The sequence below is a fragment of the Falco peregrinus genome, chromosome 3, assembly GCF_023634155.1.
Source record: "Falco peregrinus isolate bFalPer1 chromosome 3, bFalPer1.pri, whole genome shotgun sequence".
In the NCBI taxonomy this organism is placed as follows: domain Eukaryota; kingdom Metazoa; phylum Chordata; class Aves; order Falconiformes; family Falconidae; genus Falco; species Falco peregrinus.
This window is the reverse complement of record NC_073723.1, coordinates 26,237,091-26,263,311: the sequence shown is the minus strand read 5'-3', so window position 1 is coordinate 26,263,311 and position 26,221 is coordinate 26,237,091. Positions and strand designations below refer to the sequence as shown.

Below are 26,221 nucleotides of genomic sequence, written 5' to 3'. Positions count from 1 at the left end.
TACAGAATTAGATTTTTAAAAAATCTGAGAAACAAATGCAATCATAAATCCATCTGAAAGAGTTGTGTGCTAAATATTATTACAAGCGTAGGAAATGGTTTCTGCTTAAGTGGTTGCATATAGAACACCTTACCTTATAATTTCTATTTAATAGAACTAGTGAAAGGTCTATAGGACACCCAGAATTTCATGTTAGCTACTTCTTTCTCTATTTTTTTTTTCTTTTAGAGTCGTTAAAGATCACTCAGTCCTTCATCTAAAGCTTCCCTCAATTTAATAGATAAGAAGTTATATCTAGCTTTGTTGGTGAGTAATGCATAGTTTGTCTGTAAATAAAGAAAAAAATATACTAGCTTACTGCAGACATTAACATCCATCATGAAGAGATATAGAGTACCATCTCAGCTACCTCAGTGTGCATGACCTGAAGTATTTTAATGAGTTAAGATAAGATGGAATTTCATCATTGCCACAGTACTAAAAATTTGAGCACAAAGCTCCATGACTGGAATTCATAAACATGAGTAATGGCCTAAGATTCTTAACCATTAAATAAGAGAGAAACAGAAGTCCTAAAGTAGGGTTGAAAAGATTCAGCATGGCATGATGAATGGAGAGGGACACATCAAAGCTTGCCTTTGGGAAATACTGTAGAGGGATGACTACAAATTCCCACCTCCTTTTTGTCTCTGTCTGCAGGCTATAATGTCTCCCTTTGCTGCCTGCTCATTCCGCATGGCTGGTAGGTAGGTATCCCAAATTCTGATCCCTCCACAAGCAAGGAGTTGTTAGTTTTGATGGAAAGGGTCATTAAATAAAACAGATGCATGGGGATCAGAATTGAAAGCGAGAATTTTCTATTCTGAGGCCTTTCCTCACTGGGTTTCCATTTTTTCCATTTTTTCAATAGGAGCAGGAGGCACCTACATCTCGGCCCTTCTTCTAACCTACTGGTCACACTGATGTGTGGGAATACATCTACACAGATAAGTGTGGACAAATAAAAGCTCACACTGACTGTCCTCCACATTAAGCATGTGCATGGCATCTTTGTTTTTGAAACCCATAAGGCTGCCATTATGTTGTGCTCTAGTTTTGAAATGTCTGAGGTTGAGGAAGGATTTAATGTGCATCTTCCATCTGGTTTGCACTTGCATCTAAAATAGCTTCAGTTCATGAAATGAAACTGGTTCCCAAAAATGCTGAATGTGGTAGACTTTTAAGAATTGCTGTGTTAGTCAACTAAATTCCATTTATAATGATATTTAGGTGATTAAGAAGCTTTGTGAACCAAAGCCCACTGGCCTGCAACCATTTAGGAGGATCCAGTAAGAGATTATCCTCAGGTTACTTATTTAATTCAAGACATTATTTGTTATAATACTAAGCAAAAAACAACTCCCCCAAAAAACTCCAAAACACTCTCAAAAACAGATAGCAGCTTTAAGTTCAGATTTTTCTCTCAAAGATTCTTTGATTAATTATTTGGAGATCACAAATCATTTGTTTATAAATGAACAAACCAAAATGTCTACAGAGGTAATATTAAATGTTGATGGCTCCTTGTAAAGTTTCCCAGTGTGGCTTTTCCTGAACATATTACAAAAATGCATGAAGTATCCCAATGGTAAGTTGTCCTTGAATAGCAAAAGCACCTCTGTAATAAAGGCATCTTCCAAATACTTAATGATAGATAATGTGTTGTGAACAGCAGACAAAATCTAAACAAACACTCTAGAGAAAAACTGCTGTCACTGAGGCTGAAGTTAAAATGTCTGCCAAAATCCTGTTAAACATGGAACTAAACATAATGTGGTGACTATCTGAGAAGACTAACCCTGGTATTGTTCTTTTTCATCATTTAATACTCCCACTAAAGGATAAAGAGAAACATCTCTTCTGTGTGCTAATTTGTAAATTTCATAGAAAAAGCATCTTGCAGTTGGAGACAGAGCGTGAGCTGTTTGTGGTGATCAGGGAGATCCCTGTGAGTTTGAACTGCTCTGGGTCACAGAGTAGAAGGCATCATAGCCAGTGCTTTTGTCCAGATTACAGCTAGATTACCTGGGCACCCATTTGCATCCTTTATCTTTAGGAAAGGATATATATATATATATATGTATGTATGTATTTTTTAAATAAAATACATTTTAAATATATTTTATTAGGAAATAAAGCTTCTTCTTAAACGTAGCATACTTTTCCAGGGGAAAATGTTTAATTTAGATGGTATTAGGGCAGTGCATGCTCTCCTTATGAAAGCAATCAAAATTAAACCAAATTCTGATATTTCATCATAAATCAAGATTGGTTAACTAACAAGAACATAGCACCAGATGAGGTAAGTAATCATTAGAAGAAAATTAAAAGCCACTCTGAAAGAAAGGAAACTACTTTGGAGAAATTGAAGAAACTACATAGGGAGGAAGATGACAAAAAGTTAGCCGCTACTACCCTCACAAAACTTTGAGCTGTTGCTAACCCATCTATCTGAGTTGAAAGAATAATTCACCACCTTCAGTGCTCTCTGTCCTTGAAGGATTGACATAAAAGTGCCTAAGAGAAGAAGAAAGAGAATGTCACAGTTGGTGTCTGAGTGGAGAGAAACAGCAATATTAACCATAAAAACCTAAGAAAACTAAAATTTTCCCACTCCTAACTTTCATCCAAACTTGAGAAACAGAGTATCTGGTAAATTCATGGATTCTTTATTTAACTTTATTGTATTCCTAATAGAGTTTGAAATGCAAACGGTAGGCATGATGATTCTGTAAACTGTTGAAAACTTGAATAATGTAGTAAGTAGCTCTGAAAACTTGAACAGATTTTCAATTTGGCTCTTAATATTCTTGCTGCCAGCACATGAAAATAATTTCCTCCCACAATTCCTTAAGAAAAGGGTAAGACAAGATGACCTCTTTATTTCTCCTCTGCTGCTCTGTAGCAATGACCCACTGCTGTAATTATTGTTTGACATTACTGCAACTCCTTGCCCATTCTCACATTGAGACAAGTGAAATGTGCCAGTCATCACAATATTAATTCAATATATCCAGAGTAAGAACACATATCTTCCAGTTTAAAAGATAAAATGATATTATTTATTATTAAATTATTTATTATTTATTATTAAATGTTGCATCATTTATTATGGTACAACAATAAATGGATAAGATCAGTTCTCCTTTAGAATTGTTTCAGTACAGCCTGTCTATGGGACAACAAACACTAGATAGTACAGAGAACCTTCCCTGGGACTGCACACACTTAACGCTTGTTTTCTCTCTATGATCTCATGCTAATTTTAGCTTGTGTTTGAACCACACACACCGGACAGGTCAAAGGGGAAAAATATGTTTATTCTGGACAGCAAACAAGCAAACATAACCTAGCAATGAATAAAAGACAGCTACACATTAAGCAAACTATGCAAAAGACTAGTGAGCCTTGCTGTTGTACTGAATGTGAATTTAGAAATAATATGACAAATTTGCTTTTTCTATATTAAATTTCTTTAATAATTGACTAAAGAGCTGTTCTTATTGGGAACAGGTATTCTGAACAAGGGTAATTAAAAAACATCCAGATTTACAGTCAGAAATTTTTCCTACCATAACGCCAATGGTCTGTCATGCTGCTGTATGCAGACAAATGGTGCTTTGTCAAAGCTTGCAAAAAATGTTTAAAAATATGTGTATTCTGGACAGTGAACAAGCAAACATATGCCTCTACCACTTAAAATACATGCTACAGAAGCCACAGAAACAGTCACTGCAGCAGTGTGAGCTGGCAGATTTGCAGCTGATGTCAGTAACATAGTGGTGATGGAGATGAAACATACGGCACACTGTTTTTTACTGCTAACAGGGACAGAAACATATTTAAAGGCTACTATCATGATGATGTGTTGAACAGAAATAATTCCTTCTAATCTCTCACCAAACACAGCACAGAGGAGATACATTAATCTGATACTACCATTTTCTGTTAAAACTGTTTTTCAACACAATGCTTACTAAAACAATATCACCCACTGATTATTTTTTTTGTCATGGAAATCTGAAATGAAACTTTTCAATTATTAGGTTTATTACTTTTTAAATTAAAAGTAAAATCTTGCCAAGTTAAAACATTGCTACAGAAAAAAACCCTTACTCTTCCACCAGCTATATAAATGCTAAGATTTCCTATTGCTACAGAAACTACCACTTTTGTTGTGATTCAGGGCTATATAATACATAATGCACTAATTTAGAAAGTATAGGGACTGTATTAATTTCAAACTTGAAATAACTAGAGATGATCAATGTTTTAGACAAACATATAAACACTGAACATACTGTAAGATAATAATGCAAATTGTTTTGATAGCATTGAAGAATGATGAACTTAAAATACAAAATTAGAACTTATCTGAACATTTGCCCAGGACACAGGCAAAGCCAAAGTTAAAGAAATTTGGTTAACTTAAATGTAACTTAAAATGTAAAAATATTTGTCTCCCTACTCAAATACACTTCCTGGGTTTGGCTGAAGTCAACAGCAGAAATAACAAAATTGATTCTCAAGGGATTTTTCAGCACAGAAATACAGAGACCCTCCAGAGAAATTAATATTTTAAAAGTTTCTAAGGTTTATGCAAGTAAGCAGACCTGCTGCTTCTTATCTTTACTGAATTGCTGAACCTTGTGATGTCTGTATATTTTTATTTAAGGATTTGTTTTACAACCATTGAAGTTAGTGGAAAAGTTCAGTGAACATTAGTTCAAAATTGTATTTATTTGTGAATTGATTAATCCTATTTGAAATTCCAGTAAAAAAGACTCATACAACTCCACTAAAAATTAAACTTAATAATTCTTCCAAAATATGCCTGAAGTTCTGAAAGTCTCATAAATACAGTTTGTTGAAATCCATGCAGATATATTATAATAGTGGATTTCATAAATCTATACTTTAGTTGTATTGAGCGTGACATTAATAACCCACTGTCAGCCATGTAGGTTGTACATTATCCTAATTAACAGCTTTAGATAAAAGAGAAATGTAAAACTTCATGCATCAGCATGTTGTTCTTGCCTACTTTTACTCTCATGACTACTGTAGAGATACTAAGTTCTTGTTAACCCTCAGTGTCATTGAAAAATATCATTTACAGGCTACAGTAAAATATTTATCACACAGTTTACTTAATTGAAAATAATTAATCATATGTAACCATAAAAGTTACAAATAGCATAGATAGACCTATATTAAAAAAATATATAAATCTTACTAAGATATGGTGGCATTTGGAAATTAATGTTTTTAAACTGTATAATCGACATGGTTGGAGCAGGGGTGTTAGGGTTTTTGGGGTTTTTTTTTGGTGGGGTTTTTAGGTTGTTTTTTTTCTTTGTAAAGAGTGTGCTGGAATTATAGCTGAAATTAGCTATAGTTGTGCTATAAGAAGTTAAGCACCACAAGTCCATTTCTACTGGTGAATTACGCTAATTAAAACCTTGCTATGTTGTATGCTATCATTTGCAATTAAAAAAGAAATCTATGAAGATAGCATTTAAATATATAATTTCTTTTCAATTTACAGATGCAAAAGAACATATAGCTAATGGCATTTTCTTCCCTACAATTTGCCTGAAGCTATGATATCTGTAAAACCTATTTAAGGATGCCTGTTACTGATTTATAAATATCTTTTTACAAAATAGACTTTACAAGTCCTAAAACGTTAATATTTTCAGGGAACAAATGCATTATCAGTGTGCTCAGCAATTACACATTGTCACTATTTTCAGATTCACTGGGATAGCAAACTACTATGCTTATTACAAGAAAATTCAGGGGTTTATTCATAAATAATTTTTTTTTCATTAGAAAGGCACTCCCACCGAACTGGATGAGTTTTGTACATGCCTAATTCTTGAGGTTCCACAGATTATATACATGGTTTATTTTATTTTATTTTTTAAATTAACAAACAATATAAGTAACTTTCAAAGTGGAGATAGCTTCTTATTTTACCTGGATACCGGACTCTCATTTTTTTCTTAGTTATGGAGGTTCAATCAAATGTTTGTAACAGCTTAGCAGACAACCGCAGTCTACCTGACACAAGTCACTATCCCAAGGATTTGGACTACCTTTCAGAGCAGATTTTTATATTTTAATTGATATTGGCCCCTTCCTTAATATCAGACTGTTTCTCTAAAGTTCCATGTTCTGACAACATCTCACATAAAATCAGGCAATGAGGTAACTAATCCTTAAACAGACCTGCCCTGCAGGAAAAACAGATCAAGGGTGGTATGTAGTACAACTATTTAGTTTGCTATGAGTACAAGCGGTGAGAATCAGGTAAGACAGGAGTAGAAACATAAGTGCAAAACAATGGACTGGCACTGAGATGATGTCTGTAGACTCCAAATATTTTGTATATAATAAAATGGGACAACACTCTTTGAAGGAACCTGTTCCAAAAATGTGAATGAGGCTGAAGTACCTCCTGTAAGGACACAGCTCTTGTGATTCACTTAATAGAAATATTTACACTTCTACACAGTGAAAGTTAAACACTGTCATTCTGTTCAAGAATCATGCCTGCTCCATAGAGGTTTATATTGCTTGAAGTTGTGTGTAATATCTAAAGGCTGCTGGCTAAAACACAGTGAAAGGCACACTAGCTCACAGAATTTCTGACTTGAAATATGAGTACTGAACTTTGGTTTTGTCAGATTTAATGTTGAATGAGGTGGAACCTGTAATTGGCATTAAGAAATTATTTAATTACTGAATTGAACATAACATCTAGATTGAATACCCTTTTCCACAGGTTTCCACTGGTACAGTAGTTACTTGAAACTGTGTAAATTATGTTTAAAATACCACAGATTCATAGAACCATTTAGTTGGAAAAGATCTTTAAGATTGTCAGGTCCAAGCGTCAACCTGGCACTGCCAAGTCCACCACTAAAACACGTCCCCAAAACCATGCCCCAGCTACACATTTTTTAAATACCTCCAGGGATGGTGACTCAACCACTTCCATGAGCAGCCTCTTTCAATGCTTGACAATCCTTTTAGTGAAGAAATTTCTCCTAATATCCAATCTAAATCTCCCCTGGCACAACTTGAGGCCATTTCTTCTTCTCCTATTGCCTATTACTTGGGAGAAGAGACTGACACCCACCTCACTACAACCTTCTTTCAGGTAGTTGTAGAGAGCAATAAGGTCTCCCCTCAGCCTCCTTTTCTCCAGACTAAACAACCCCAGTTCCCTCAGCTGTTCCTCACAAGACTTGTTCTCTAGATCCTTCACCAGCTTCGTTGCCCTTCTTTGTACATGCTCCAGCAACCTACGAGGTTTTCTTCTCCTTGTGAAGAGCTTGAATATAAGGAAATGAAACATTACTGATAGATGTGGAAATAGTCTGCAATTAATTTTTCATCAAATTTTTTTATTGTTTATACTTTACTCTGTGCTAGCAATGCAATCTTCTTTTACAATTGTGCTCCTTTGGGCATTTGCAGATTCTGGTTTTGAATTTTTTCCAGTGTTAATGACCTAATGACCCTCTCAAATCATACTGCAGTATTGCTATAATGTGGCTGGAATGGAATGAGTTTGCAGCTGCCAACAGACTACGATTTAAAGAAATAACTTAATGAATAACACATTAAAATAAATATTTTGGGTTCTGCATGAGATTTTCAAGATTTATGATGGGATTCATGTCAAAAGATGTGTGCTTCCCGCTGGGTGAATCCCAGGGGACAATGCAGGGATGTTTTGCTGGGGGTGGGGGAATATTATTTTCAAAGCTAAATGTTCATCAGGATTTCCATTCACTTACCTATGTTTCAACCTGTTCAGTCCTGATGAATAAGCCAGTTCACAATTTTGAATTTCCACTAACTAAATTAAGTGGCTTAATCTGGTGGCAGTGTACTCAGACTTATGACATCAGTAAGGAGTAAGGGGTCTTGAAGAATCACTTTGTGGCAGTAACAGGAAATGCAATCATTTCCAAATGTGGAAACAATATAAGGTAGCAAAACTGACAACATAACTGTCATGATCTCTTTCCGACCATGTTATATATATTTATTCATTTTTTACATTTTGATATAAACTCAAAGAGTATGCAATGGTAATGAAACAAGAGTGACTTGACCTTCAGTGAGAGCTCTAGTGGCCTTGCCTCAGCAAAGTACTTAGTATGTGCTTAAAAAAAAAACAACCACAAAACACCTAAGTGCATTGCTGAATGAGAGCCTAAGTATACTTTAGAAAAAATAAATTAAAAATGAGAGGAAGGGAAAGAGAAGAAGAAAATGGTGGGGAAGAGAGAGGAAAGCTTTCTCTTATTCATATAGTATCATTCACACCAGTTATATGACAATTAGTTATTGGATTAAAGTTTTACAATATTGAAAACAGGATGTAGAATAAAAATATTTATATACGCAAGCATGTCCCATCTCCATCCTGAGTAATATGCAACAGATCTGGTTTGATCCCTTTACTCTTTAGTGGCTGTATTGTACAACATGCTATGCTCATCCTCTGACCTTTATCTCCATTATCATACAAAGGTTAGGCTTTCATTACAAGAGCAAGTATCTAGGAAAAGGTAACATATTTTAAGAGTGACTGATGCACAGAGAGTTTCTGTGAAATGTTTATAGTTATTTGAAAAATAAATATTGGCTTCAGTGTTTGCTTGGTTTTCTTAATGCAAAATTAAGTTTAAAAAATGCCAAAATGAATTACGTGGCACTAAGACCTCTGTAGAAAAATATAAACAGACTGTTAAAACATATTTCAACTCCCTTGGCGTCATTTGTGGCTGATAAACAGTCATATATGAGTGAAAGGTTCACTGACTGTCACACATTTATGATCCAAGTTCTTTGCTGGTGCCACACTGACCAGGCTAACAGGGATCAGCATGTCTTACATGCTTTTTTCCCCCTAAAAACCCAGGTCATGACCTTATAAGAGCTGTGATTCACAATAATGACTTCTTTGGTTCAAATGACATTGAGATTGGTACAAAGAGGTTTTACTTCAGTGCAACTCAATTATAATGCTAAAGAAAAGAAAATAGAACGCAAACGGTGCACATGCACTTGGTCAAGTGTGGTGAGCTGTTCCAACACTGATTTAAAATTGAAAACGCATCAGCTTCTAGTATGTGATGAAACAGAAGGCTGGAGACTAGACTCTGTATGGCACCAGGTGCTCATCTGTCTTTTTCTAATTAGGCTTCTGTCAATATTGAGTCCCTCCTTCTTCCATGATAATAAAGAAGGTTTATTTAAGCTTTGCAGACCAATCAAACAATAAAAATTACACTGCATCAGATACCATAATACCCCTGTCTCTGATGTTCAAAGTTGTTATCTGTTTGTACATTCATATAAATTAGTAGCTCTTTAGACATGGTGTAGACTTCTTCTTTGAGCTCTAACTCATCCACTGCATTGCTGCTATGGACCAAATAATGAACAATATCACTTTTTATTCTTTTTATTACTGTTACTTTGGAGAGAGACAGCAAAATCAAGTATGTTTCCATTTGCTAGGAACAAATCCTAAAACACAACATCAAAACAACAACAAACTCTTAAATTAAGATTGATGCAACTAATGACTCCTGAAAAATCGGGGATAATCCCTTTCCCAAATTCTCTTCAAGTTTCACAGGTACATTGACTTCATGAAAGAAGCAAACTCATAGAAAATATCACACCACTTTTCTGGTATTATCCTGAAAATGTAGTGAATCAGTGCAGAAAGTGTTCTCAGAATCAGGGTCTAGAAAACTTGCCAGTAGAGCTGTTAATGATAAAAGGGGGGTGGGTGCTGGGTAAAAAATCCTCTGGAGTTGGTTTGCTGGGCAGTTGGTAACAGACTTCAGAGACTTTAACCACAAACATACTAGATTAAATAAGGGTCACTAAGAATTTCTGCATGTTTTTTTGCAGGCAGATGAAAGCTTGCTCTGTTGGGTCTCTGAGCAGACATGAGCTCATTCTGCCCACACTCCATCCTGGCTGGAAGCTGTACTGTCGCAATGAGCATGACACTGAGCCTACTTAAGGGCAGGATATATTAGCTTGGGCTCAATGCCACATTGACAGGTCTACCGAGCTTCTGTTTAGCTCAGAGTCTGGGCAGAGAGTCAACAGCTATGTGGGCACAGACAGGGCACATCTTTTTGTTAGAAACTATACAGAGGGGGCCTCCAGGTCCCATCCTTTGGCTAATGGTGAAAATTGTGGACATTTCAAAAAACTTTCCAAGCAGCATAATTTTTTGTACATGGAGATACTGTCACTAATGCGAAATAAATTCATCATAATCTTATGAACACTTGGTGGTCAAGTTCACATTGATGGCAACCTCGGTCAGCCACAGGAATAATATAATTTTTTTGCTGAAATCAGAAGCACATCTCATTTTTTGTATCCACATTTCAAGCCTTTGTGGACTGTCAGTTGGAAGTGTCAGTTTCTCCAGGTTTGATCAAGGTTAGGACAAGAATAATGTCCAGGTTAAATATTTTGAGCTGGACCTGAATTTGGATCCTGAAAATGTACTCCACTTTCCGACATTCACAGATAATAGTGAGGAGAATGATACAGTCACAGAATCACAGAATCCGTTAGGTTGGAAAAGACCCTTAAGATCATCATGTCCAACTGTTAACCCAACACTGCCAAGTCCACCACTAAACTATGTTTCTAAGTGATACATCTACACATCTTTTAAATACCTCCAGGGATGGTGACTCAACCACTTCCCTGAGCAGCCTCTTTCAATGCTTGACAAACCTTTTGGTGAAGAAATTTCTCCTAATATCCAATCTAAATCTTCCCTGGCACAACTTGAGGCCATTTCTTCTTCTCCTATTGCTTATTACTTGGAAGAGACTGACACCCACCTCACTACAACCTCCTTTCAGATAGTTGCATTAAAGAAACTATTCTAATACAGAGATGCTTTGTAACTCTGAATTTTACTGAGATATTTTTTCCTCACTCTGTATTTTACTTTTGCATTAGTCTTTCACAGTCCTTTACTGTTTTCACCCTTAAACTTAGAGATTCATTTTGTTGCAAACCTAAATCATCAACATATGTGATTAGCAAAGATTAATGAAAGTTAAAATATTCACACTGTTATGCTGTATCCATCTATAACTTTTGAAATATCTTACACATATCCCTGACAATTCATAGGAAGTTTTAACACTTGGTATAGGAATTAAGTAAATTTAACAGTGAAAGGAAGTGTCAAAAACAATACTCAATTGCTGATTAAGAAAATAATTGTAACATTGAAAATTAGTTATTGCGTTATTTAGTTTTTTATAGAAATAGAGCCAAACATCACACCTCTTATGTCCGTGCAGTGGATAGCCTGAATTTAAATGCCATCTGAACTTGCAGTTGTCTAGTTATCCTACACATGACAGTTTTGATATGAAAAAATGCCTCATGGGTGGAAAACATGCAGAAGTGTTCCAGCTTCACAAGGTTCTTTTATTCAGGAACTGTTTCATGTCAAAGCCCAGTGGAGATGAAGAAACAATATTGCCGATTTCTATACTAAATTCTACACTAATACAAACATCAGTAGGTTTAAGCTCTTTGTAAATGCTTTGACAGAATTAACTTAAAGAAACATAAATCTTCTTGGTGTTGTTACTGGCAAAAGTGGGAGCTCTTACCTTGGGGACAGTGAGATCCATTCACACCAGAATTTTATAAATTTTGTCAAAATACTTGTTTGACATTCTTTCTTAATACAAATATATAGAGGTATCATAAAGCAACAGAGGCTTAAAACAGACCAACACTGTGCAAGAAGACTAACAATAGAGATTATTCATAAAGATAATACCAATAAGATGAGAGTAGTCATTTGAAATTGGAGAACCAAAAAAAATGGCCATTACCTTATAAAAGCCTGTGCAGCTTTCTCTTAGGTGCCCCGTCATGCTCTGTCTGTCCCTGATAGCTGGGGAATAGCTGGTGAAATCTCCACTGAGCTACAATACGTAACAAGTAAGATCACTACCGAGGTTCCACAGATATTTTTTCTGCCAATACTTACATGCATTAGAGTTCTCTTGGATTTATGTGCCTGTGCAGTAGCCCTCAGCAAGGACTTCACTATGCTGTTCTTGCTTTACATGATATTGTTCTCAAGCAAGTCTACTGAATTTTTGTTTTCTATAGAGATCCTCACCAGGTAATAGGTAGTTGAGCTACCAGTGGTTGTTCTTCATGTAACAACTTACTGATCTGAATGGTTAACCAACATGTAGGAGTTGTGGTTTCTATTCACTGAGCAAGAGAAAGGTTTAAAACCACAAAGCTTCCCTCACAACAGTGCCATAACCAGCAGCATGTGTCCCACTGCAAAAAAAAATTCAAGATTCACTGAGCCTTAGAGGGAATATAAGTCTGTAGCAGAATTATCTGCAAGGTGTTCAGAGTTCAGTGATAGTCCTCACTGCTTCATAACATATTTGCATCATTTACTCAAAGCCTGTTTAATTCAAAATGAGACCTAATCCATGGAGCAGGGAGCATAATCTTAGAATTCCCTCTTGCCACATCATTGATAAGTGACCCAGTACCTACTCATTCACTGAGCAGTGAATTCTTCCCTGCACAGTATCAGAGCTTCATTGACAAGCCTGTTCCCCTGCAGCAAGGATTGCTGCTTTCTCTTGGGAAGCAGTAACTACGGTCTGGATATACTCTGGCAAATGAATGCATTAATCCAGGGTCTTTCATTTCTTTCCTGAGTAAGACAGGACATTGTCTCCTACCTTCAGGCTGTGGGCTGTGAACTGTCAGTGGATATAAACAAATGCCTTGCTATTTTCAGAATTTCCTAAAGGTTAACTCTAGGCAGCTCTCTGCTTTGCATGTTGCCTGATTTGGCTTCTGTCTAAGGAGCTTATCTCGCCCCAGGCATGCACAGAGAATTGAGTGTCCCAGATAGGGTCCTGCAGTCTGTTCCTAAACCAACAGCTCTAATGTTAGCACTGAAAATCTTTATCTTACCTACCTGTAGGAAACCATGTCTAATTTGTGAATAAGCACTTAAATTCATTAAATCCAGGATGATGTTTAAGTCTGGTAAGTTGTTACAAACCATTTTTTTGTTGTTGCCTCAAGAAATCAGTAGTTTAAATTGATGTGTTTATTTTATTGTAGATAAGCTTTATGGGAAAATAAGATACTTTTGTTCTTACTCATATATTTTCATTTTCTTAAAAAATGAATCTAGGAGCCTGGTGGAGGAGATAATGACATGCCCACTATGTCCCATAGCGATAGATGTAGTGGAATATATTGGAAAACAAGCTTCTTTCCAGCTATGTGTTTGAAAAGCCCTGAAACACCAAAGTAAAGAAAAGTTTCTAGAAACATAAGAGCACAATCAAACTTAATTAGTGAATGTTTTTTATCAAAACCCCTGGAAGGTAGGTTCTGCAGGTACATGAAAATTGATATATGTAGAACAATTATCCCATTTTGGTGAAGGAAATATACCAGTTTGAAGAAGGCAATTGAAAATTAACCAGTCAAAGGAAAAAGAAAGAGAAAAGCAATGGTGAAGACAGCAACAATTTAAACATGGCTTGAAAGAGCTAATATTGAAAATAGACTAATAGAGATCTACCTTTTATTGATGAATAAGTGGATACACAAAAATAGTTAGGTCATTGTTAGACATAATCTGGAAAAGTCACTCTGGAGGCTTTGCTTTTCTCCCAGAAAGCACGACTGCTCTACAACCAACAGTGTATACCTTGTAATATGTGCATACCAGTACTTTTTTAAACTCTCAAGTGAAGAATTTCCCAGAGTTTATGGAACACCTCTGTTGGTTTCTCTCCATAACCTAGATACTGGTGGATTAAAGAGCTCTAGCATTATTTGTGACAAAATAAAACACAAAAAGAAATGTTAGGGGCTTTAAATGTGTTTTTTAAACAGATACTGTCTGATAAATTTTATCATTTCTGGGCTTACCTTGCATATATGAACTGGCATTTAACCTTCCAAAAAAAGATTTTCATTTCACCTGAAATGCAGTTCATGCCTGTGATTAATTGATTTAGAATAGTGAGGATGTTTGTGCTCCTCCAAGTATATTACTGTACCAGAGTATATAGATGTTCTTTATCAAAAAGGGCCTGAAGACTAATAGCAGCATTCATTTTACATGGAACCATTTAAGAGTAAGAAGGGTAATGATGAAAACTGTAAATACCTAACTCTTTCAGAGCAAATAATACAACTTCTGTGTATGGAATTATTTGTGCCATGAGACCCCCAATGAACCACATAATACAATACCAAATTAAATTTATCACTTCTAAAGATATATGACTTATAAGCTTAGAAAAGTAATCATCAATGTCTTTCTGTCACATGAAAGAGATAGTTTAGTGAACTATGTCAGTACAAGATCTCATTATTAGTTCAGTAACAATGTGTAGCTCTTGGAAAATTAATTATTATATTTCATATGGACAGTTATAGTTTGGTATTGAATGTCTGCTACAGCTGGGTCTGGTATAGCTGTGCTTTCCCGATTGCAGCCTGTGCTCTTTTTTCACCCAAACATGGCAGACAGTCACTAGATTTTGCAAAGCTGTCAGTTATGAAGTTTCAGGGAGATAACAAATAATTATGTACAGCTTATTGGAAGACCTACTTTGCTAAAGTGAACCCATTTTCTTACTTCTTGAAGGGAATACAAGCGAAAAATTATTTGGTGCTGGGAACCGTCCCTCTGCTCCAGAGCCATCTTCTCACCAAAATGGGCATGTAGTGGGGGAAAGTGCTCTGCTACTCCCCAATCCACTATGCAACAGACCCCTCTTCCCTACCCCTGAGGAGCAACACATCATCCTTCTTCTATCCATTCCCTTCATTCTCTCCCACTATTCACTTTGCTACTCACTCATTCCTTTACAGTATTCAGTATCATACAATCACAAAACCACAGTATCATAGAACAGTTTGGGTTGGAAGGCACCTTCAAAGGTCACCTAGTCCAACCCACCTGCAATGAGCAGGGACATCTCCAGGTAGACCAGGTTGCTGATAGCCCTGTCCAACCTGGACTTGAATGTATCTATGGATGGGACATCTACCACCTCTCCAGGCAACCTGTTCCAGTGTTTCACCACCCTCACTGTAAAAAAATTCTTCCTTATATCTAGTCTGAATATACCTTCTTTTCGTTTAAAACCATTATTCCTTGTCCTATCGCAACAGGCCCTGATAAAAAGTCTGTCCCCATCTTTCTTATAAGCCCCCTTTAAATATTGAAAGGCCACAATAAGGTCTCCTCAGAGCCTTCTCTTCTCCAGGCTGCACAACCCCCACTCTCTCAGCCTTTCATCATAGGAGATGTGTTCCATTCCTCTGTTCATTTTTGTGGCTCTCCTCTGGACTTGCTTCAACAGATCCATGCACTTCCCATACTGAGGACCCCAGAGCTCAATGGAGTAATCCAGGTGGGGTCTCATGAGAGCAGAGGGACAGAATCATCTCCTGCTTCTTTTAATGCAGCTAAGAATATGGTTAGCTTTCTGGTCTGTGAGTGCACATTGCCAGCTCATCCAGCTTTCAATCCACCAGTACCTCCAAGTCCTTCTCTGCAGGGCTGCTCTCAATCCCTTCATCCCCCAGCCTGTATTGATACCAGGGTTGCCCTGACCCAGGTGCAGGACCTTGCACTTGGCCATGTTGAACCTCATGAGGTTCACATGGACCCACTTCTCAAGCTTGTCCAGGTCCCTCTGGATGGCGTCCCATCCCTCAGGCATGTCAAAGGCACCACTCAGCTTGGTGGTGTTGGCAAACTTGCTGAGGGTACACTCGATCACGCTATCAATGTCATTGATGATGATATTAAAGAGTACTGCTCCCAAAACAGACTGCTGAGGGACACCACTTATCACTGATCTCCATCTGGATATTGAGCCATTGACCACTACCCTCTGGACGCAGCTATCCAAACAATTCCTCATCTATTGAACAGTTTCCATCAAACCCATCTCTCCAATTTAGAGAGAAGGATGTTGTGGGGGACCATGTCAAAGACCTTACAGAAATCCAGACAGATTGCATTCCTAGCTCTTCCCTTGTACGCTTATGTAGTTACTCCATCATAGAAGGCCACTAGGTTGGTCAGGCAGGACTTGCCCTTGGTGAAACCATGATGGGTGTCTTGAATCACCCCCCTGTCCTCCATGTGCCTTAGCACAGCTACTAAGAGGATCTGTTCCATGATCTTCCCAAGCACAGAGGTGAGGCTGACAGGTCAGTAGTTCCCAGGGTCCTCCTTTTTAAAAATGGGTGCAATGTTTCCCCTTTTCCAGTCACCAGGGACTTCATTCGACTGCCATGACTTTTATCATGGAGAGTGACTTGGCAACTACCTCAGCTAATTCCTCAGGACCCTGGAGTGCATCTTGTCAGGTCCTATAGACTTATGTATGTTTAAGTTCCTCAGGTGGTCATGAACCTGTTCTTCTCTTACAGTAGGAGAGACTTTGCTTTCCCAGTCCCCATCTTGTTGTCCATCCACTTGAGAGGTGTAGGAAGAAAGGTTGCCAGTGAAGACTGAGGCAAAACAGTTGAGTACCTCAGCCTTCTCCTTATTTACTGTTACCAGTTTGCCAGTCTTGCTCATCATGGGGGATATGCTTTCTTTCACCTTCATTTTCTGGCTGACACACCTGTAGAAGCTCTCATTATTGTTCTTTGCATTCCTTGTCAAGTTCAGCTCCAGCTGCACCTTGGCCTTTCTGACTCCATCCCTATCTAACTAGGCAATGTCCTTATACTCTTCCCAGGACACCTGTTCCTGCTTCCACTGCTTGTGTATCCCTTCTTCCCCTTTAGTTTGAACAGTAGGTCTCAACTCAGCCATGCTGGTCTCTTGTCTTCCTTTCCTGATTTGTTACACCTGGGGATCAAGAGCACTTGCACTCTATCAAAAGCGTCCTTAAAGATCTGCCACCTCTGTTCTGCTCCCTTGTCCCTGAGATCAGTTTCACAGGGGATCCAATAGACTAATTCCCTGATGAGCTGGAAATTTTCTTTCTTAAAATTCAGGGTCCTGACTTTACTCTTCACCTGGCCCATATCTCTGAAGACTGTAAACTCCACTAGTGTGTGATCACTGCAGCCCAGAATGTTACTGATTAGCTCACTTGTGTTGGTGGCCATCAGGTCCAGTATCACATTGCTTCTGGCAGGACTGTTACCTGGCTTAAGAAGTTAACATCAATGCAATCCAGGAGTCTCCTGGATTGCCCAGAACTTGCTGTGCTACTTTTCCAGCAGGTGTCAGCTTGGTTGAAGCTCCCCAGCAGGACTAGAGTACACGAGTGCAATGCTTCCTGTAGCTGGAGTAAGAAGACCTCGTCAACAGGCTCCCTTTGACTGGGCAGCCTAAAGTACACATGAACCACAAGGTTCCCTTTGTTGCATCAGTCTCTAATTCTTACCCATAAGCTTTCAGTCTGCTTGGGGCTATTCTTTAGAGACAGCTCTTCACCCTCTATCCATTTCTTGATGTAGAGGGCAACTTCTCCACCCCTCCTTCCTTGCCTGTCCCTTCTGAACAGCCTGTAGCCATCAATAACCACACTTCTGTCATGGGATTCATCACACCAAGTTTCAGTAATGGCAACTAGGTCATAGTTTTCTAGAAATATGGTGGCTTCAAACTTCTGTTTGTTGCCCATGCTGTGTGCATTGGTGTAGAGGCACCTCAGCTGTATCACCTTAGAGGAACACTCCTTAATTCCTTTGAGGTATTTCACTGGTGTTTCCCTGTTGGCTTCTAATACCTTAGGAGCCCCCCTCTCATCTTAGTAAGACTTCAGCTGTGCTCCAGTGTCGCTGGCACATCTCAATGTGTTCTTATTATATTCCCTAACACAGAAGAAGAAAACCTCTGCTCCTGCTTCAGGATAGTCACAGCTATTGTATAGTGAACTATAAATGAGCTTTATGTAGTTAGAGGTGGGAACTGATCAGCTGTGGATGGATAGTATACATATGGATTTATGTGGATTAAGTTAAATTTTATTATATATAAACTCCACAAGTATATTTGCATTAACTTTCAGTTAGTCATTGAAAATGTTATATGTCATTTCTGCTTACATTTGGAGATAGTGCATGGGCTGCCAGTGAGCTTTATTCACTGATATAATATAGCAATACTGGCCTGGATCCAGGAAGACCTCTGGTTAATGGGCATCAGATTGAATCCCTGCACTTCCAGTATTTAGACTTCATGGAATTTTATTGGACTGAAAGTGTTCTTAAATAGAATGAAGTTATTTCAGCCAGACATATATATATATATATATATATATATATATATATACACACACCTAGAGACATTAAATAATTTTTCCATATTATCCATTTTACGCCATTGTTTGGTGAAAAAATATTTAAAATATTTTCAAATCATGGCAAGTATGTATATTACAGATATCATTCTGTCTGTTAATAGGATTTTGCATGGATATTTCCTCTGAATTAGACTTGCAAGTGGAATTTCAAGCTTCCAAAGAAAAGTAAATTACTGTGGACTAAAACTTTTGCACCATGTCTATTTTTTTAGTTATTCTGTAGTTTCACATTTGGCAAGAAAAGTACTGGGGTCTGTCTACAAGGTTGGGTCTCAGCAGATCTGTGTTTATTTTCTTGTTTTGCTACAGATTTCCCATGTGTCCTCCACTGTACTTTTTCCTTATCATCTGAGAATGGACCCTTTGAGGGCTTACTGTGATACAAATAATACAGAACAAGCTAAGCAGAAGGCTCAGAAGAGATTGCAGTTCAGGGTGATACCGTGTTTTACCTAAACTGATCAAGTGACACAAGTAGTAAATAAGTTACTTATGGCAAATGCATCATTGAAATGCCTGGGTAATAACAGAGGCCTACACCCATATTTGAAAATGAAGTTTGTACATTGAGGAAAGTGACAATGGTCTGTTAACATCCTGCTTCTGAAACAGCAATACTGTGTGGAATATACTTTTAAATTGGAGATGCATAAAACCAGCTGTCCCCATAAATGGCATGCTCTCAGATAATACTTCCTTTACTACCTATTACAGCATATTCATTAGTACAATCTAAAAGACTGTAAAAAAATATTTTTTCTCTACTTTAAAAAAGACAAGTGAGAAATTTTTGTAAGAAATTCCAGCACTAGTTCAACAATGGTAATTAAATAAATCAATAGACTCCACCTAAAAAAAAAGTCAAAGATTAACATTACATCAAGGCCTCTGGCTCCAGGCTACCTATCTAGTTTGCCTAAGAAAACAGAGAGAAATAATGCTATTGCTGAAACTAAATATACAAACTCTTAAACAAACAAGAGCTAAAAAATCCATTACTCTACTCAATAAACTAAAAACTTTCTGCTACCTGGTCCCATGAAGTCTAACCATTGTTAGTTTACATTCAGCAACTGGTCCGGTTTCCCAAAACAAAGCCTGGAGACAGACAGTATTTTGGAGAGCCTGGAAACTGAGCTACCGAGATTTGCATGAATCATAAGACCACATTAGTGGTTTGAAGTGACCTGAAGAACGCAAATGACTGCCTTTTCTGTTTGCAACAAATTCCTTCAACTTCTTGCCTCTGAGGACCCATGTATCTGATTCTTCTCTATATAACTGATATTCTGTCAGCTTGTCTCTTGCCTGTTCCACTGATAATGTATCGATGCTCTTATTTTCTCATAAGATTTCCTAATCTCTTTGTCATGCTGTTTCCAATATAAAGACTGTTCTCCTTAATTTTAACTGTTAAAGTTCAGCCATCACTTTAAGCCCATAATTTACTCACAGAAGTCAGGATGATCTCTGTCCCTCACCAGTTTTTACCTATACCTATAGCAATCCCAAAGCCTTGCTTACCTCAGCAGCACTGCCTCATCATTTAATCCTATTCCTCCATGGATACGACCAAAGGTGGTGGGTCATTGAAGCAATGGACAGCTTTTCTAAAGAAAAGAATGACTAAATACTGGAATATATTGCCATAGGGAGGTGAGGGTCTATTCAGCCTCTCTAAGTGTTCTGAGGTACAAATAGTTTGGCCAATTAAAAACTGTATTTCTCCCATTCTCTATCCCATGCCTTGCTTGGAAGTGCTGCTTTTGTATCATGGGTAGTGAAAACACATGTGCCTGCAGGTTGAAATTACTGCTGTGCAAAATCCAACATCAGTATATCTTTTAATTAACTAATATATGGGATTATGATGTGTGGTGCCTGAAATCCCAACACATGGTTACTTTTACTGTTTAATTCTGGAGGGGGCTGAGGACACAGGTCAAAGCACCAATGTCATATCTATACAGCTCCTAAGAACATCAAACAATGTCAACAGAATATAAAACAGTGGGCTAGGTAGAGTCTACACAGGAAAATAGGAGAGGCTGTGTGCCGTGTCTTCTGGGAGCCTCCTTCAATTTATGTTTTTTTCTGTGACTAATTCCTTTGACTTAAATTAAGAAACACTGCATTAAATGGGGCTTGCGAGATTTCACTTCTTACTCTGTGGAGATTTTACTTGCCACAGGGTAAGACTGGCAGAGATAGTTTTCATCGTATTTACAGACAACCCTCTGTGTAATCATTTTGTGTAGATAAGAAGCCTAAGGATGTTCCAAAGGAAATTACTCACTTAAATATTTTCATGCTATTGAAGCTTTCACATGTGGTATAACATTGATTTTCCTGTTTCAGTTACCATTTATCATATACATTTACTGTATCAGTATCTACCTTCTCATCTCAACTTTCTTTCATGCAGTCATCATCTGGGATAAATAGATTTTATCCTGCATTCCCAGAAACCCTTTTGGAGCTGTCTCATTTTGAAAGAGAAACAAGTATATTTTTAACATACATGTGTTCAGTATTACTCTTTTTAATCATAGATTCTTTAAGCTAATAAAAGTAGTAAAGAGAATACAAAAAGCCCAGAGAAAAAACAGAACCCTTCTGAAATCACCAATTGGGAGTTATCCAGACTGAATCAAACTTTGCATAATGCTGGGGCTGGATTTTGGAAAAACAGCATGAAAATGATTTTCCATATTTTCTCAGACACATTTTATGGCTTCATGGTATTTGTTTTCTTTTTTTTTTTTTTTTTTTTTTTTTTTTTAATTTGCTACATTCACATGTGAGACCTGGAACCTTAATTTTTTTTTTCTCCATGTCTTCCGAATGTACAAGGTGCTGCCATAGCATAAATGAAAGATGTTCCACTTCCTGAGTTTTTGCTTTCATTTCAGTACTCTTTCTCTATTTCAGATCTCCTTGATCTACTGCCCAGACCAGCTTGGAAACTTGTCTCTACTGGTTATTATTTCTTAGGTAACTTGTATTATTCAAAACTAATGTAGAGTGCAGCCAGACTACAATTACTTATTTTTGCAAACACTGTTGAAGAAGCAATATTTAATGTGGGTCACTAGCAGAAAATCCTAACAGCTTCCAAAATAAAGAGACTATCTAATTTGACAATATTATTTCAAATGAACAGCAATTAAAGTTTGAAAAGGTATGCCATTCTGTGTTTGAGGTATTGAAAGCAAACATGGCAAATGCCTGACTACTGTGAAGGAAAGACACTGCAAGCAGGAGGCTGGGAACTGTGGTTTTCAACTTCAGAGGAGTAATTTAAATTCTTAATGGCAGCTCTTCAGATAAAGACAAAACAGCATTCTCTGAAGGGTGTCCAGCTGTTTAGGACTCAATAATCATACTTTTCTTTGGCCTGCCTTCTGGATTTGTTTCTATCACAGATAGTGATTCTGGCAAGCAAAATAAAGGGGTTTTATGTCATAGGATGCATTCTTGTAATAATTTCTAAAAGAGCCCAACCTAATTTTGGTTTGCAAAATGTCTGTTGGACATACATCTGTCTGGACTAGGCAGTAGTCCATTTGTCAAGCATGAAAAACAATTTAGATTTGCATATGGCTTACACTTCATTATTTCCAGAATTGTCACTGTATTACTCAGTTATTTCTTTACATATTTAGACATGTTTGATTAAAAATAATTGAGAAATTAATCTGAAACCCAAAGGTCTAACAGAGATGGACAGAGCCTTTATACCTTTTCATGTTTCCCTCTCTGATTTTTCCAGAATGAGTGGAAACAATTCCCCATTCCCTAGACACAGGAACTTCTGTTATACCATAAGGAGGCCATATACAGACAGCATGAGTAGAGCTCATTCTGGCCTTTAATTGGACTAAGAAGTAGGACAGGAACTAAAAATGTAGTCATTAGTCCCAGGTCAAAATCCTTCTTATTTTTCTGTAAAAGTGACTAGAATATGGATAGCAGAATTTACCCCTGTTACTTAACATTATATATTTTGAGGCCTCTACAACCTTCCTGATATAATTTCTACATTTTTGAAATACATCTCTTTTGTTTTTCTTGTTCAGCAAGAAGAAAAGTCATGGATCAGTTTTCACAGTTTCACAGTTTCATAGAAAGATCTCCCTTTCTTCTAATGAAAGTGGATTTATCTTCCCTTCTTTTCCTAAATATTTCTCTGTTCATATAGACATCTTGGAGACCTTGACTGATGCAGGATGATTTTCCAGGGCTACTCTCTATATGTCCATCAACATATTAAACCTATTTAATAAATCTCCAAGTTCCTGTGTTATCAGCCAAGGCAGAGAAACAAATCCTATGCCCAAGTCCTTTAAAGCCTCTTTCTATGAGGCAAAGTTTATTACAGAAGACAAAGGGCAATTCAAAATTTGATTAAAGTTTAAATTTTGGGCTAGGGCTTGCTCTTTGGCCTTCAGAGTTAGCAGCACACCATGATTCATGTCTGTATGGCTAGGCTTTCTTCCCCAACAAACTAACATGGACTTGCTCACAGCATGCATTGCACAGTCCCTGCTCCATGGGATCCCACCATTGTGTTCAGGGATTGCCTGGGAATGTGCTACTTGGATAAGGGTAAAACTGCCAGGAAAAGCGCAATCAATCAAATATACAAAGGCAACCTTACTTCGTTTCTTAAGCCGGGGCCCTGATCCTGGCTGGTTGTTGGCATCTGAGACAGTCTCAGGTTACAGTCCCCAGCAGAGTTCCCAGACTTGGATGGACAATGGTCCAGCCCTTCCCCAAAAGTCCTTGACTCTTCTGTTGCTCTAGGCATGTTACATGGATTTATGATAGGCAGAAATCCCTTAAGCACTTCAAAGTTGCTCTCCTACCTTACTACAAATGCAATCTAGCTTTTGAAACAAAACCAAAAATCTCTCCTTATTTTGCTGTGAATGAACCCAGATGAGTCCTGAAAAGAAATCCTCCCCTAACTTAAGCTTTAACATAAGTTAAATATTTAACGTACTTCTGATTCCTCAACAATACATGCTGTCCCTATCCAGTCCCAATAAATGTGAGAAGAAAAGACACTGTTTTTGTTAGCAAATTCAGCCATCTTAATTCACCCTCTGAGTAATACACCTAGCATCTTCTCTGATTTTCGTAGTAATTTTTAGAGGTATGTGTAACTGTCCTTTAACATTTTTCCTCACTTGACAAGTATTTGACCCATCTTTTATTTTTTAGTATCTTCTGCTAATGTTTATGGCCCAACATCATCCACTTTTACAATGATGTTTTTATATTTTCTATAGATATTTCTAGCCTCAGTTTTGAGACATTTCCTTTACTTATATTTAGTCTTTACCTAGGAGTGCCTCAGAATGGGTGCTCCACCTTCCTGAATCTGGGGAAATGGCATGCCATGGGTGCCAGGCACATCATTGCTGGAGGCAATAGAGATCATAGCTGTCCTTTGTGTGCCTTGGGATAGCCCTTGTTTTATGCTAGAGCAGAACTATACAGATTGCTTCTAAATGTGGCTTTTGCACTTCTATGTTATCCAGTAGTACCCTTTGACAAACCCCAGAGGACAGGGACATTATGTGTTCCACATGGGCGGAGTCTTGTCAGCAGAAAGAGCAAATTGCTCTCATTGCCATTTCTCTGGAGGCCCAGGGAGGAGGGAGGCAATCAGCATTTCTGAGAATCAAGTTAGTTGAATTTAAAAATCTGAATGACAACCTAGTTTCACACGCTATGACTTGATCTTTTGGTTTTACAATGCATTTGTTTGTCTCTTAAGTCATATGCTAACTAGATGTGCTGTAATAAATAATCGAGGATCTTCTTATGGGTTTCATTTTCTTTCTCTAATATTGTACTGTCTATCCAGATGAAGCAATGACTAAGAAAAAAATAAAATTTAAACACTTAGATCATCAATATCTTTTGTGTCTCCAAGGTTGTTTTTTTTTTTCCTGTTTTAACAAGCAGACTTAAGTTTCCCGTATTTTTTATCTTTAAAATCCCCGCTGTAATTAATGACATACTGCTGATGCTGACGAATTAAGCTGTCCAGTACCTGCCACCTTGTTTTGTGTTTTATCTCCTCACAAACAGATCCAGTATTCTGTTTTTCCTCTTCATTTACACTGAATTTTTAGTTTAGAATTATCAGGTTTTTCAACGGCATTTTTCATTTTTTCTTCCCACTTGTGTTATTTCAGTTGTATGTTTCCAAGGTAGAAAACCTTCAAGCTGTAATGGAGAATCCATTATCCTTTTCTATTCAACCAGTTTTGAGAGATGATGGTCTCAGATATGCTAAAATTTATACAAAGTTTTAGCAATTCTACCAGCCAGTGCGATTAATAGATCATAACTTGTTCTCAGATATGTTAGGTTTAGTCTAACCTTCCATCACTGAGAAATACAAATTCTATTTTATTTTTACCCCCTTTATTCACTTTCAATGAAAATTAGTATCATATTATTATCCTTTCTCATATTTAAAAAGTGAACAATGGACAATATTTATCACTGAGCAGAGTCAAAAGAATGTCAATAGATTCTTACCTGTAATTCTGCTTTTCATTTCCTATGTGAAATCTGTCATACTGTGAATATGCCCGGTTTCCTTCCCAGTCCATTAATTCAATTCTTAGAGAATATTGCCTCTGACTTGTTATTGCAAAGATAAATTCATTTCCCAGCCAATGTTCACCTGATGGGCTACCAAAACCCTAGAAAAAAGTTGGCAAAATAACTAGATGTAATTATTGTAATTGGTAGAATCTTTATACAATAATAAAGTCATAATTATATTTTACTTATACTTTCTAATTACTGGTCATAGCTTCCTGTGCTCCAGTTTGACTATCTCTAAAATGAGTCTACTGATATGTACCATGTAGAAATGTCCTGCATTTCAACTGATATTTGAAAGGGCAGTTGGCTTCATCAGTTGAAAATAATTTTCCAATTATAAGATATTAATAGTATGATGCGGTATTTGCACATCCTTCAATAGGAATACTGGACACAGTCATATTCTAAAATACATTTCATATAGTGTTAAACTTAGCTATAATTTAGACAATTATGTCAAAACAGATTTCTATTATATGCTATAAAAGGTTAAAAAGAGTTTAAATTAGCCTAATTGAAACAAAGTTGGATAATAGTTCATGTCTTAATCTCTGAAGAAGAATGGACCATTTCTTTGCTGTCAAGTGTCTGCCACAACTGAAGGAGGTATGTTTTTAGTTTTAAATCCTCTCCTGTATATAAAACCTGCTGGAAAGGACAGTGTCTGTGAGTGAGCCTCAGCTGTAATCTTTATTTACTTCATTCTTGGTCCACTAAAGTTCACATTGGCTAAGATTTTGGTTACTACAAAGTTTTTTTTTTCTCACCATGCTGACATGACTTAAGTTATCTATGTATATTTTGGTGCTTTGAAATCTTTAACTTAAAGAGTTAGCAGTATTCATACAGACTACTCAAAGCACAGCAGGGGATACTGTAACTATATTTTCTGAGAATGAAAAAAACCCACCAGCAATAGAATATTTAAGGTACCCAGCTCTTCTCAGATTTCATATATTCAGATGATATTATTTTCAGCTAAGCAAACTATACAATTTTCAAACATGGAAAAAGAATAATAAAAGAAAAAGTATAACCAAATTTCAAAGTGTATTCCTAGACCTATACTTTTATGCATCTTCCAGGTTTTATTTTTTTTTTAATTTTAGTGAGTA

At 37.0% G+C, this 26,221-nt stretch overlaps 1 protein-coding gene across 1 annotated transcript in view; it reads right to left on the bottom strand.

The window, feature by feature from the left end:
- Positions 1-26,221, bottom strand: part of ANGPT1 (angiopoietin 1) — a 171,668-nt gene that overhangs the window by 17,751 nt on the left and 127,696 nt on the right. The window contains exon 7 of the mRNA XM_005230968.3: positions 25,035-25,201. Within this exon, the coding sequence (XP_005231025.1) occupies positions 25,035-25,201 (167 nt within the window). The remainder of the gene's footprint in view (positions 1-25,034; positions 25,202-26,221) is intronic.